The sequence below is a fragment of the Netta rufina genome (assembly GCF_964035555.1).
Source record: "Netta rufina genome assembly, chromosome: 16".
In the NCBI taxonomy this organism is placed as follows: domain Eukaryota; kingdom Metazoa; phylum Chordata; class Aves; order Anseriformes; family Anatidae; genus Netta; species Netta rufina.
In genome coordinates, this window is record NC_140140.1 from 8,261,613 (window position 1) to 8,274,979 (window position 13,367).

General features: G+C 48.6%; 2 protein-coding genes across 2 annotated transcripts in view; one reads left to right on the plus strand and one right to left on the minus strand.

The window, feature by feature from the left end:
* Nucleotides 1-5,371: 5,371 nt before the first annotated feature.
* Nucleotides 5,372-10,546, plus strand: CEBPB (CCAAT enhancer binding protein beta). Its single transcript, XM_084296668.1, has one exon. It carries the CDS (start codon nucleotides 5,624-5,626, stop codon nucleotides 6,605-6,607), a length of 984 nt encoding a protein of 327 aa, XP_084152794.1. The 5' UTR covers nucleotides 5,372-5,623; the 3' UTR covers nucleotides 6,608-10,546.
* A 2,207-nt stretch (nucleotides 10,547-12,753) lies between these two features.
* LOC311215281 (uncharacterized protein) overlaps nucleotides 12,754-13,367 on the minus strand; it is a 155,568-nt gene continuing 154,954 nt past the window's right edge. Inside the window, exon 7 of the mRNA XM_084296377.1 lies at nucleotides 12,754-12,825. Within this exon, the coding sequence (XP_084152503.1) occupies nucleotides 12,816-12,825 (10 nt within the window). The 3' untranslated portion in view covers nucleotides 12,754-12,815. The remainder of the gene's footprint in view (nucleotides 12,826-13,367) is intronic.

A 13,367-nucleotide genomic window follows, 5' to 3' on the forward strand; every position in this document is an offset into this window, starting at 1 on the left:
AGCAGAAACTGGCTGCAGCTCCCTTGCTGGACTCTCTGGCATGGGAAAGTGTCAGTGGGTGGGAGAGCTGGAATAGCCACTCCTACGGCTCCCTTCCAAAGCCATAAATGCAAAGATAGGGAGATGACTGGTACCCAGAAACGAAGCGCATGGCAGACGAACACGGCGGCTATCCCCACCTGGTGCCCAGGCCATCGAGGCCAGCCGCCAGCTGACACAGACCAGCCCGGGGGCTGCTCTTCTACGCCAGCGTTCACCACCAACAAGTCCTAACTGATCCCCTGGCAGCCCCACTTATCCCATGGTGCTCAACACGAGAGCAGCTGAATAAAAAGTATTTGTAAAGGCTGTGGAGTGGACCTTTAATGCTTTTAATCAAAAATCTGATAATTCTTCACTGAGGCTCACTCTCCTGTCAACCTAAGACTTCCTTCAGTTTACCTTACCCCCACCAATACACACCCTGAGGTTCCAGTTACCTGGCCCCAGCTTCAGGTCCTCTGAATCGTTCCCCTCTTTTAAAAATTTCCTTAATGTATTACCGATATCTATTCCTGGGAACTCCTGACACTTGTCAGGGTGCCCTAAAAGGGTTAGATTCCTGTTCCCTTGACAGATTTTTTGAAAGTCTGAGTACTCTAGAAGAAGAAAAAAAAAAAAAAAGGATTAACACATGCTCTGCAACAAATTCATCAAACTCAGAGATTATGATTACCTAGGAAATGTGAGACAACCATGGAGAACCTCTGGAAAGTTAGTGGACAGCAACTTCTGTACTTTTTTAATTTATTTGGGGTGGAGCGGAGGGTGGTGAGGGTGCAAGGAGACAGGCTACTCATAAAACACAGAGTCACCTCTTACTGTCCCTGCTCAGAAAGAAAACCCACATCTTGCCAGCCAAATGACTTCAGTACAGACTTTGCAACACAGCACTGGCGCCTAGGGCTTCTGCTTTGTCACTGCTCCCTTCCATGGGCATTTGTGTGCATTCAGACGCCCCCTCTTTTTCTTTCCTCCACAGAGCTGCAGAGTGGGTGCTCTGACCTCCAATTTGCTCTGGAAATTTTTCAGAGTCTGGTAGGGGAAGGTATTTTGCTCATGTTGTCCCACTGGCTGGAGGCAGTGGTGCCAATCTCCAGGTGTCGTCTCTGCAGCACTCGGTAGGGCAAAGAGCAACATGTAGATAAAGAGGGGATTGAGCAACCCAGCACTGCAAAGGCCAAGCATGCTAGGTCAGAGGTGAGCAGAAAATCAGCAGAAGACCAACAAACACCCGAGCATCCCCAAGTCACATGGGAACGAGGGGTGAGGGAGCCCTCGGGGAGGGGGAGGACTCTGGTCTGTAACAAAAGAACCGAAGGAGGCCAGGAGACACAGCCTGCAACCCGCCTGGGGAGCTCCCTGCCACTGGAGACTGCAAGGCAGAGTACCACAGCTGCGGTTTAAGAAGAGAGGAAGGCATGTGGCAATAGTTTTTTATGTTAAAATGAGGCAAAGTCTCCAGCCTGGTCTAAGAGCTGGGGGAGATGGAAGGAGAGCCAACCTCCCTCAGTTGAGACATTGTCTCTGCCAACCTCTCTCTGAGTTGAGACATTGTCCCTGCCTGACATTTCATAAATGCTGGCTTTTTTGTTGTTTGTTTGTTTGTTTTTTAACAGTGGAGAAGAGCAAGTTGAAAGCAATAGATTGAAATCTGGCGTCTGCCAGGTACAACTTATGAGTCGTTGCTGGCAGAAGGTGTGCGGCTGTATAAAGAGGGACCTGGGGCTAGGAAGAAGTTAAAAACAGAGCACACAACATGCTCAGAAATAAATTTCAATTTTACTTCTCTATTTTGCAGCTTTTATTGCAACATTGCTCAAGCCGGGCTTTCAGGCAAGGTCACATCCTACCCCCTGAGACCTTCCCACACCACTCCTGTGCTCTCCCCCAGTGTGCTCACACATGGGGACACCACTCTGCTCTGAAACCCTTCACGTTCTCCTCTGTGCTCACCTTGAGCATACCACCTACAGCACCTTGTTCACTGCTGTCAGCTTCTAGCACTACCCTCTTGCCTCTTTGCTCCTCTTCTGCTCCTCCACATCGCATTTCACATTTCAGACTGCAGGTCTGTGGGTGAGCAGCTGTGCTCACACTGGGTTTTTAGCATGATGGAGCCTTGATCTTATCGATCTGCTATGAGCTGCTGCAAGGCAAATAATACATGAGACGGGTCTATAGCAAGAAGCATAAGAAATTATAGACAGCCTCTATCTAGAGTACGAACCCCAGCCCACAGACCTTCTTAGAAATGCTTCAGTGTTTGATCTGTGACCATTAAACTAATAACACCTCCCCAAAGTGAGTGTCCTTCTAGGGACAGCTGCTATAGACCTGGAGTGTGGGAACTGGAAAATTTGCAAGAAATCCTAGAAAAGGAGACAATTTCCAGGAAAAAAAAAAAAAAAAAAAAGAGTCTCTGCAATGCTTTATTGTAGGTCTGAGCCTGCAGCTGGAAATGTGTGGCTTCTACAGCACAAAAGGGAAACTGGAGAGCAGAATTTAATTCATGACAGCACTGAGCAGTGACAATGAAATTCTTTCCTCCACTTTGCCTCTTTTCATATCCTTGTCTTACCCTTCCAGTATCTATATTGTTTCATACGCGAATAAAGAGGAATCTGGATTTTATTGCATCAGAAAAACATCTTTTGCTACTCAAAAATGTTGATGTTCTCACTAAGCAATTTGTGACTAATGCCGTCTCCTTCCCCAACTGACTAGTTCTGAAAAACTAAGTCATTAAATCAGTAAAAAGAGGGTGCTTTTCATAGAAATGCTGCCTTTCTGCTGCAATCTGCTCTGTCAGGAGACCTGTTACGGAGAGTGAGGCCAGTGCGCAGATCCCTTCACCAGGAAGGTCTGCATCTCTCTTCCTATCCAGGCACCTCTGTGCGGAGAAGACTTTCTAGGACCATTAGCAGCCTCCTCACACCTGGCCAGGCCAAGCCGTGGCACTTGCAGGGACGGAGCTCGGTGTGCCAAGACCTCCACCCAACCCTCTGCGGTGCGAGCTTCGCCCTACACCTGTTCCCATTTCAAAAACCCCATTTCTGGCCATGCATTTGTTATGACAAGTGCAGAAACAATTTAAAAGAGACCGGAGTTAGCTCAAAACCTGCTTGCCGAACGTTAGGGTTTTGGATGAGTGGTTAGTCCCGCCAACAAGGTTCCCATGAGAAGCTGAGAATGGACGTTGGCTCCGTGAGAGTGGATGTTGGGATTTGAGGTGAGCTGGAGGAAGTTTAAAGAGATCTCGGTGCAGCAGGGAGGTGAGGGGGGAGAAGGAAAGGAGGGGACAAGCTGGGCATCCAACCTCAATTACCACTCCGGCTGACGTGTGATCTCAGTGACTACGGGATTACTCAGCACTGGCCTGGAAAAGGAGGTGTGGGCCACACCATCCCTGATATAATCTATTTCACATGACAGTTGCACAGACGTTTTATTTTGTTAGGGAAGATCAGCCTGGGCGGGAGTACAGCTTTCTGCCGCTGAGCTGCAGGGAACAGGGCAGAAATTCGGAGAGGGCAAACTCAGATCTCCACGAGTGTCTTGAAAAAATGCCCACCAAACTTATCGATTGGTTTTAGCATTCAATTTTAGCCAATGGCCATGGCAACCCGGCGGGGTAATGCCAGGAAAAACCAAACAGGCGTTTCAGCAGGAGACCTTCTGCTTGTGGGTTCCCGAGCTGTTTTGGAGGTAGGAAGCGCATGAGACTGATTTTCAAGGGTTCAGTTGCAAAGGCCAGTTAGGGCAGCCGCTGGATGTAACTGCCAGATCAGAAGGCAGGATAAAGACACAGAACGAGAGGGTAAACAGCCAGGAGAACAAGCCCCGGCTCCCTGCGACTTGCCAGTATTTGCACCCAATACAGATGTTTGTATTTAGGAAGGTATGGGCTCCAGCTACAACCTCCAGACCCAGATCTCTGGCCAGGCCCAGCTCCAATTTAATCTCTGGTGCATTCACCAAAGATTAACTTGGTAGATAAAGATGGAACTAGAAATATTTGAAGCCTGAAAACCAGTTAGGGTACTTTTGTTATGGAAAGAAAAATCCCTTTAGAACACGAGAAGAAAAGGCAAAGAAAACTAAAAAAAAAAAAACGCAAGAAAGAAAAAGTGCGATGGTCCACTGACTGATTTCTGAATTCTTCCTCTTTTCAAAGTTCTGAGGTTTGAACATTATGAACAGTTGACTGTTTGAATCGTATAATGCAATACCTGTTCCTCTGGCTTAACGTTACAATATTTCCCACACCGCAGGATTGCTTCACATTATTCTAAGAGGCAGTGTCATTTTCCCTGCAGTGCTAGGTCTTCTTTACTGAGGCGAAGGACACTCCTACTTCCTTTAATTATATGTTTTGTTTTAAATTAATGTCCTTTATTCTGGCGATGAATCACCGGCTTGTAGACAGGTAAATGTGGGAGTAAGAGAGTGAAAATATAAGTTTGATTCCCAAGGTGGGTGTCTTTAATTAAAACGGACATCAAGATTCAGTCTTCCTTCCCAAACTTACCCTGCCATTCTGCAGGCTCTGGGCTCCCATGTTGCCGCGCACGTACCGGCCTGCTTCAGAACCGCCTGGGTCCCCTTTGGGTCCAGGGCACAGATCCCCTATCGCTTGTGTACCCTGACAGTTGCACCACATCGTGCAAAGTAAATACGCCGAGACAAACTTTAAGGCCACCATCCCGGCACGAAGGGCTGGGGAGGGGAGCTGTGGCTTTGCTGTGACTGCTCCAGCGGCGAGCAGGGAGCCCGGAGCCGCTTCTCCCCGCTCCCTGCCGGCCCCTGGACAACGCCGCTGCGCTCCCCTGCCCGCGGAGCTGCCGCCGGCTGTTCCTCCCCCGAGCACCGCACGGCGAGCACCGCGCTCTGCCCTCCGTTCGCAGCGCTCCCCCGCCTTGCCAAAAGCGCTTGGAAAAAGCCAAACCAGCCAGCTGAATAACCCCTCGCTGCCTGCATTTCCCCGGGGGCAAACCGAGCCCGGCGGGGCGGGGAGCGCTGCACCCCTGCGTCCCCAAACGCGCGCACCTCGCAGGGTGCGGGGCTGCTCCGCACCCCCCCGGGGCTCATCGCTGCCCCCTCCCCGGGGCCGGGCAGGGAGCGGGGGGCACCTGCGGTCCCAGCCCCGTCCCGGGCGGTCCCGGCGGCGGTGCCGGCCCCCGCAGCCGCTCCGCACCCGCTCCGCACCCGCGGGCCGGGGCCGGCGGCAGCTCGGCGTGGCAGGCGGCCAGGCGGTGACGCGCCTGTTGCTATGGGATCGGCCGCCCCTATAAATAACCGAGCGGAGGAACTTTCCTAAGGCAGAGGCTTTTAGGACGCGGGCCCCGCAACCAGATGGTCCGCAGGAGAAGCGCCAGCTCCAGCCGCAGCACCCGGAGCGGCAGAGCCCCGCCGAGCCGCAGGGACTGAGCCGGCGCCGGGGGGGGCAGCGCAGCAGCCGCGGTGCCCAGCGCCGGAGCCCGAGGCAGGGTCCGGAGCCCCCCACCCCGACGGCGGCAGCTCGATCCTCTGCCGGGGGGGCCCCCTGCGCCGTCTTCTCCTCCCCGCATCCCCCTTTGCTTTCATGCAACGCCTGGTGGCCTGGGACGCAGCATGCCTCCCCATCCAGCCGCCCGCCTTTAAATCCATGGAAGTGGCGAATTTCTATTACGAGGCGGACTGTCTGGCTGCTCTCAACAAGCTGCACCCGCGGGCGGCCGGGGGCCGCTCCATGACCGAGCTGACCGTAGGGGACCACGAGCGAGCCATCGACTTCAGCCCCTACCTGGACCCCTTAGCATCCCAGCAGCCGGCGCAGCCGCCTCCTCCCGCAGCAGCAGCAGGGGGCAACTTTGAGCCTCCGTGCAGCAGCGGCGGCGGCCAAGATTTCCTTTCCGATCTCTTCGCCGAGGACTATAAAGGCAGCGGCGGCAAGAAGCCCGACTACACCTACATCAGCCTCGGCCGGCACGGCCACCCGTGCGGCAGCCAGAGCCACAAGCCGGGGGGGCTGCCGGGCTGCTTCCCGCCCCAGATCGTGGAGACCAAAGCCGAGCCGGTCTTCGAGACCCTGGACTCTTGCAAAGGGCCCCGTAAGGAAGAAGGGGGGGCCGGGCCGGGACCGGGGGGCATGTCCTCGCCCTACGGCAGCACCGTGCGCTCCTACCTGGGCTACCAGTCGGTGCCGAGCGGCAGCAGCGGGAACCTGTCCACCTCGTCCTCCTCCAGCCCCCCCGGCACCCCCAACCCCTCCGAGTCCTCCAAGTCGGCCGCGGCCGGCGGGGGCTACTCGGCCCCCCCCGCGGGCAAGAACAAGCCCAAGAAGTGCGTGGACAAGCACAGCGACGAGTACAAGCTGCGCCGGGAGAGGAACAACATCGCGGTGCGCAAGAGCCGCGACAAAGCCAAAATGCGCAACCTGGAGACGCAGCACAAAGTCTTGGAACTGACGGCCGAGAACGAGCGGCTGCAGAAGAAGGTGGAGCAGCTCTCCCGGGAGCTCAGCACCCTCAGGAACTTGTTCAAACAGCTGCCCGAGCCCCTGCTCGCCTCCTCGCCGCGCTGCTGACCCCCTTTCCCCGGGGCCGGCCGGAGGGGAGCGCCGGTGGCCGGCTCCCCGCTGCGCCCCCCCCCCCCATATGCCGGGGGAGCCCGGGGCTGGGGGCCCGCAGCGTGCCCCCGGGGCTCCCCCCGGGCTCGGCGGGGTTTTCTGCTCGGTTTGCTCTTTATTTACGCGTCGGCGGAGGGGCCCGGCGAGGCCGCCTGGGCGCGGGGTTCGCGCCGGGGGTCGGGGGTCGGGGGCCGGCGGCCGCGGGGCTCTGCGGGCTGCTGGGCGCTGGGGGTATTTAACACAGCGAGAGGAGAGCAGGGCGAAGTGATGCAATCCTTGAAGCATGGCTGGGAATGCTGCGTACATGATGCAATCTCGTGTAACTGTCAGTCATGGATTGAGTAATCTGTTAAAGATGTTCCTACGTTTGTTTTTTTTTTTTATTATAAAGAATAATCTATTTCTATAAGAAAATACATATGTATATTTTGGGATCTATGCATTCTTGCTACGTTTGAAGCATTAATGAACAATTTTAATAAACTTTATGACTAGGTTAAAAAAAGTAGCTTGTTTTATTTGGAAGGCACGTTTGAAGCTAGCTTAAAGGCAGCGCTGAAACTCTAGCTGCATCTGGCTCGGTGCTGTGATCAGGGAGCAGGATTTCTGTTGGTCTTTTCACTTTCTCTGTGACTCAGAGAAAAACAAAAACAAAAACCCCAAGAGAAAGCCAGCAAAGAGCAGGGCTGGAAGCTTCAGCCAGTTCTCGTTGCCTCATTTTATTTCCTCTAATCACTTGCTTTAGCTGCCGCTTGGGTATTGTGTGGGGAGGAGGTGGTTGTTTGGCGTTTTCGGGTTTTGCACTTCTTGCTGTTCCCAACGTGTAGAGCGAGGTGTGCTGTCCAAACCGGGGCCGGTCCTTGGCAAAGTAACTCCGACTCTGAAGTGGGAGGGAGGAAGAAAAAGTAAGGGAGGAAGCTTTAATTAATTTATTTATTTTTTCCTTAAGGAGTTTCTGTTCTCTAAGCTATGATTCAGCCTTTCTTATGTTTGTAGTTTACAGGAACAAACATCAGAAAGTAGCATGTCTGTTGGATGCTGGTAACTCGGTCACTGCTCAGGAAGCTCTCCTGCAGCCGGCCAGGTGAGAGGCACACGAACAGCTCCCTTATCCTTTCTCTTGAGGCATTTTCCGAAAAACCTGTAGATGGAGTTTCTCTGTTGAGAGGTGTTTGTTTCTGTGCTTCTGTGCTTGGTGACAGTGGCAGATAAGCTGGGGGGCAGAGAAGGAGGATGCTGGTGCTGGGCTACACCTCTGTTCCCAGGGGAGCTGGGGCTCTGCCTCTGATGGAAGGAGCCAGGCTCAGCACGGCTCCTGAGCCCCCGCTGCTCGCTGCCGTATGCAGCTCTGCGAGCAGCTAACAGTCCCGAGCTGGTTACGCGCAGGGAGTTGAGAAAATGATCAGCTCTTACTCAGCATTTTCCATTTTCCTGTCAGGCCAAATTTAAGCACTAAGTTTTTAAGTCGAGTGCCTCCGAACAGAAACTTCTTAACTGTCTGTGCTGTTGGACAGCTGAATACAGAAGGGCTTTTCTGGATCGAGCCAATGCATTGGAATTGGCTGCTATACATTCCAATGCAAAAAGCAGCAGATTTCAGGACAAATATTGAATTTGTTGTTTATTTCTAATGTTTCTCAAAGCAAAGCATGTTTTCTACTGAAAGAACTGTTGTGCATTTTTGACACTTAAGATCGTATCTTCCTCTGGCGGGGCAAACTCCCGGCGCTCTTCCTGAAATTTGTTGTGCGTCCCCTGCTCCCCCAGTGCCTCCGCAGCTCCTGCTAGGAGCTGGGCACTGTAAGCACGAAGTGTTAGACCTGTTACAGATTTCTGCTGTTTTAATTTGTACAGCACAGTTCAGCTGGTTTTATGAGACCCTAAGAATAGATTTTCTCGGGTGAGCTAGCTCCTGCACCGGCTTGACTCAAGTTCTTGCAGGCAGGATAAACGTTAGATCTTGTCTTGACTGTCCCTCGTGACGCTGATTTCTCCAGCCTCCTGTGGCTGTTTATTCTACTATTCTTCTAGTTACGAAACTTATCCACATCGTTAGATCCTATTTTCTTGTTGTGCTGTAGGCCATGTAATGTTACCCAAACTCACAAGCTGCGTTCCCAGTCGGAGCTGAGTGCTGCTGAGGGCAGAATTGCTGCAGGACTGAAGATGTCCTCAGATACATTTCTTTCTTTCTTTATAAATGACAAAGCTTCCAACAAAAGTTCAGTTTATGAGGGCTGGGAGGCAGGGTAGATTGAAAGATAAGATGTACTAAAGGTATTTATATTTGTTTAAATAATAGTCCAGTTTTGGAGATAGAGCTCTGTCAGGCACGAATGAGCTAATCCCCGTCCTTAAACTTTGCCTGCTCCAGGAGAGTCAGGGCAGCGCTGCTGCAATTTAAAGAATGTTTAAATTCCTGCTGTATTGCCATGTATCTCTTCATTTGGATTAAAGATCTCTCATTCAGGAAGAAACCTGTGCAGTGATGAGTTTTTGTCAAAAGGACGCAGTTACAGAGAGGAAAATCGAGAGCACAAATGCATTGATTTTACACTAGTCTCAGAAGGAACCTGGAAGAGTCAGAGAATTCCTGACTCCTTCTTAATCTTCTGTCAGCTACAGAACTTACATTTTAGGAGCTTTCTAGCATGATTAAATGCATAGAGGTCATGAAATACCCTACTTTATAAACAAGCATATGAAAAAGCCCCTGGAATTAAAACATTTCCTAGAAAAAAAAAAAAAAAGTTTGGAAACAGTTTGGGAAAAAGTAGCTTGGAAATGAATCTGAGCACTAATTCTAGTACTAAAGCAGACAAAAGAGTCCAAATATTTTTTCTAATTACAGGGGTGGGGGTGGGGACATTGGAAAATCCCTGTCTGAACAGGGGCTCGGCTCCAAATATTGATATAGCTTCCCATTACAAGCAAGATTTGGTTGACTGAAAGCAGTACGTGGTGCATCTCAGTTGTCTTCTCACAAGGTTTCTTTAGCTTCTCTTCCTAAAGTGACTCAGGGCAATTTGCGGTAGGACTTTGCAGGCTACCTGCAGGTAAACCACGCCGAGGAGTTATGGCCTTTATGCCATGAGTCTGTTTTGAATTTTATGGAAGTTTATAAACGTCATTTGGTTCGGGGTTGTTTTTCCCCTTTCAAATTGAATGCTACACCGGCTGATTTGTACAGATCTTTCTTGTTACTACCAAAATAACAGAGTTTCTTCCTATTTAGAAATAAGTCTGTAAGACCACATCCCTAGCACTGGCGTCCGAAGCACCTAGCACCATTTCATCATTTGCTAACGTTCAAATTCAGTTGTGCTTAGTTCTGCAAAAGGAATCATATGTATAATTTTAAGCCAAAATATTTTAAAAACATAAGTATTATTTTGTTAGCGGGTTTTCCGTCTATTAATAGCAATTGCTAGCCTCTGCTTATCTGTCCAAAGCATGTATAGCCCCATACAGCTCTGGCATTGTGTGGTGTTGCGCTGACACTTTGCCCGCTGCCTTCCCTTATTGACTCTTGGAAGATGCAGGAAAATTTACACTTCTTTCTATACTAATTGTTTATCTTCTATCCAATACAATCACCCAAATTGCACCAACGGGTTACTGGGCTGGGAGACTCGATCACATTTTATTTTTTTCCTCATTCTTGCCATAGCCTTCTTCTATCAAAATTACAACCTGAAAAAAATCTTCGTGGATTTGTGTTTACCTTTACAATTTCCTCACTAGACCAACTGTTATTAATGTGGATGTGTATGAAAATATGAAGTTACTCTCGTACTAGGTAGTTTTCAAGCAATGTTTCCTTAGCTGTGACAAGAATAAAAGTCAATGCAACTTAGTATCTGCTTTAATAAAGACAAAAATGTATATGAGGCCAAATTACACATCTTCTTTTGTCATTCATAATGGTATCACTTAAGATACAATAAGTATTGTCTTGCATTTTCCTGTTATTCCGAGCAACACAAACTAAACCACCACCGAACTAGACCAGCAGGGTTTTGCATTCGGTTTGTTCTGGTTAGAGATGATCATGTGGTGGATGGGGTAATGATGAATCCACTTCTCTTTTTCCTACTAAGAACTAAGGGAAAAAAAAAAAAAAAAAAAAAAAAGCTCTCCTGCAGGTTAGCCTTTTTTTTTTTTTTTTTTTTTTGCGTGTTTATCTCTGTGCACATGCTTAGTAGTCAGAATTTTAGGGCAAAACTCATATGTTAATGTGAAGTGTTAAGAAAAATGTAAACCTATGCATGTATGTTGCAAGGATCGTAGTATAATCAAGAAATCTAAACGAAACTAGGCATATAATGAACTACTCCCACGGAAACAATTCTGTTCTGTTTTTAACTACTCAGTAAAGTAAAAGTAGAACCAAGTGGCACTATCTATACATTAAATACATGAGGGAATTGGCTCTTCTTTTGGGCGATGCACCCTGAACAGACTAGTGAAATGATTAAAAGAATGGAGTTCTACTTAACTATTTGCTGGGACCCAAAACATATTCTGAAAGTTCAATCCTTTCAGCAGAAAGCTAAACTTTGTACAAGTTGTAAACTTGGGTAATATCCCATGATTTTCGGAGGTTTCTGATTCTATCATGTGAATTGAGGCCTGCTTTGACGCAGCCTGGGCAGCTGAGCAGCCCAAACCATGCGGAATATGTAAGCACCTGGAAATAGCCGCGCACTGACATCAGGACCATGTGAGATGAATGATGCAGTGTAAGCCTGATGCAAAACTACGTGAAATCCCAAGACAGTTTCTCTTTGCAGTGATACCAGACCCTGCAGCTCAGCAGCCGGGAGCACAACCGCTGTGGGATTTGAGTCCTGAGCCTCAGTAAAGAAGAGCTCTCAAATTCAGCACAGCTCCGATTCTGATTTGGGTAGTTCTATCTACCAGGAACTAAAATCCCTTTGTGATTGTTTTCGTACCTGCTAAATTGTTTGACTGTTCTGTTTTGAATAAAGGGCTTTCTACCCCTCCTACAAATGTTGGTGGTTAGATCTGGATGGGTGTGAAAAACAATAGGGCTGGAATTCCCAACTCGGATAAATGGGTTAATAGTTGCTGAAACTAACTGATTTGTGTTTACCAGAGGGACACATTTGGTTCCAAACCTTCTGACTGGTTGTCACAGTTTTCACAGAGCAGAGCCAAATTTAACCCTCATTTGTTTTGAAGCCACCACAAATTTGGGGTATTTAATTCCAATAATATTTTCTAGCTAATTACAGTCTAAGGAAGGCTTTGATCTACATAATTTTTTTGCCTTTCCCTGTCCCATCTGCTCCTGCCTCTGTATCACACATTATGTAGCTATCAAAGCACTTTCTCAGAGTCCAGGGTACTTAAATCAGAGGCTTTAGTTAGGGCTCACAATTTCATAAAATTTGCAGAATAATAAATCATCTCAGAACTCACGCATTCCCTCCCTACAGCACACAACAGAAGTGCTGGCTTTGTCAGCAGACCTCGTTTTGATGGGCTTGAACAGCATGCCAGGCAGAGTAAGGAGCTGAGTTTTTGATAGAGGCTACGAAAGCTTATGGTCCCTATCCCCACATAAAAGAAGTGCAACAGCTGGTTTGTTTTCTATAAATACCTTGCGTTTGCTAGTCCATTGCAACAGCACTTCATTAAGCCTGTGGTAGGTAGCTCATTGATGTTGTCTAGAAATTACAGTAACAGGAATCAGTCTCCTTCAAACAATGCAAAAATCCCTCTAATGCCTCATCCACTGACTGCGTTCCCCTCCTACATTAGCTCACCTGTGATCCAGGTCCACAAAAGTTTTGTGAGCTTGATTTATATTTTGTGTAAGTGAGCAGAGAGGCTTTGCTTTTAGAAATGAATGTCACGGTGACACGATGGGAAAATATTTCTGTGCAACATGATGAAACAATTACTTGGCTGAAGTAATTCAGGAAGGGAATCACAAGAACAAGAGAAAGTGCCTGGAGCCGGTTTGAGAAGCAGAAGGAGAGAGCACTGGTGGCTAGCTAGCAGAAACATTGTTTTGCTAATTTCCCCAGCCTCTGTCATCTAGACAATAACTCGGGGGTGGATGTTTCTGACTGCGATTCGCCACATTTCTCCGAGTCTAGGTGTCTTCCAGGGAACAGGGAGGACACGGATTCTGCCTCTATTGTTTTCTGAAATACAAAAGGACAGAAAGGGAACCTAGAATGTAATTCATCGAGATACTTAAGTGTGTCTAATGTTTAAACGTACAAGAAGCAGAACAAAATCTGTGGGATAACTTGACACAATGAGATGAGTAGAATTACACAAAAAAAAAAAAAAAAAAAAAAAAAAAAAAAAAAAAAAAAAGGAGTAATCATCAAGGAGTTTGATTGCTTACAGGAATGTAAGCTGGACCATAGCCACTTATGCCTAACTTCTGCATGCAAGCTGGCTTTTACACCAGCTCAATGAAGACAGATAACTTCCAAGCAGCACTGTGGTTTCGCTGATGTGTTCCTGATGCCCACTCATGGTGGCAGAAAACATTGTTCTGCTCCAAGTTAAGAACAGCTCCGACTGCTGCGTTGAGTCCCCAGATCTGAAGGACGAGGAGGGGAGGCAGAAGGCCTTCATGCAGGACTTTAGCTATGGGGTTCGCAGTGTCCTTAAACACTTTCAAAGCAAATTATATAGCTGCAGAGCTAATGAGTGCAGAACTCTGACAGAAATG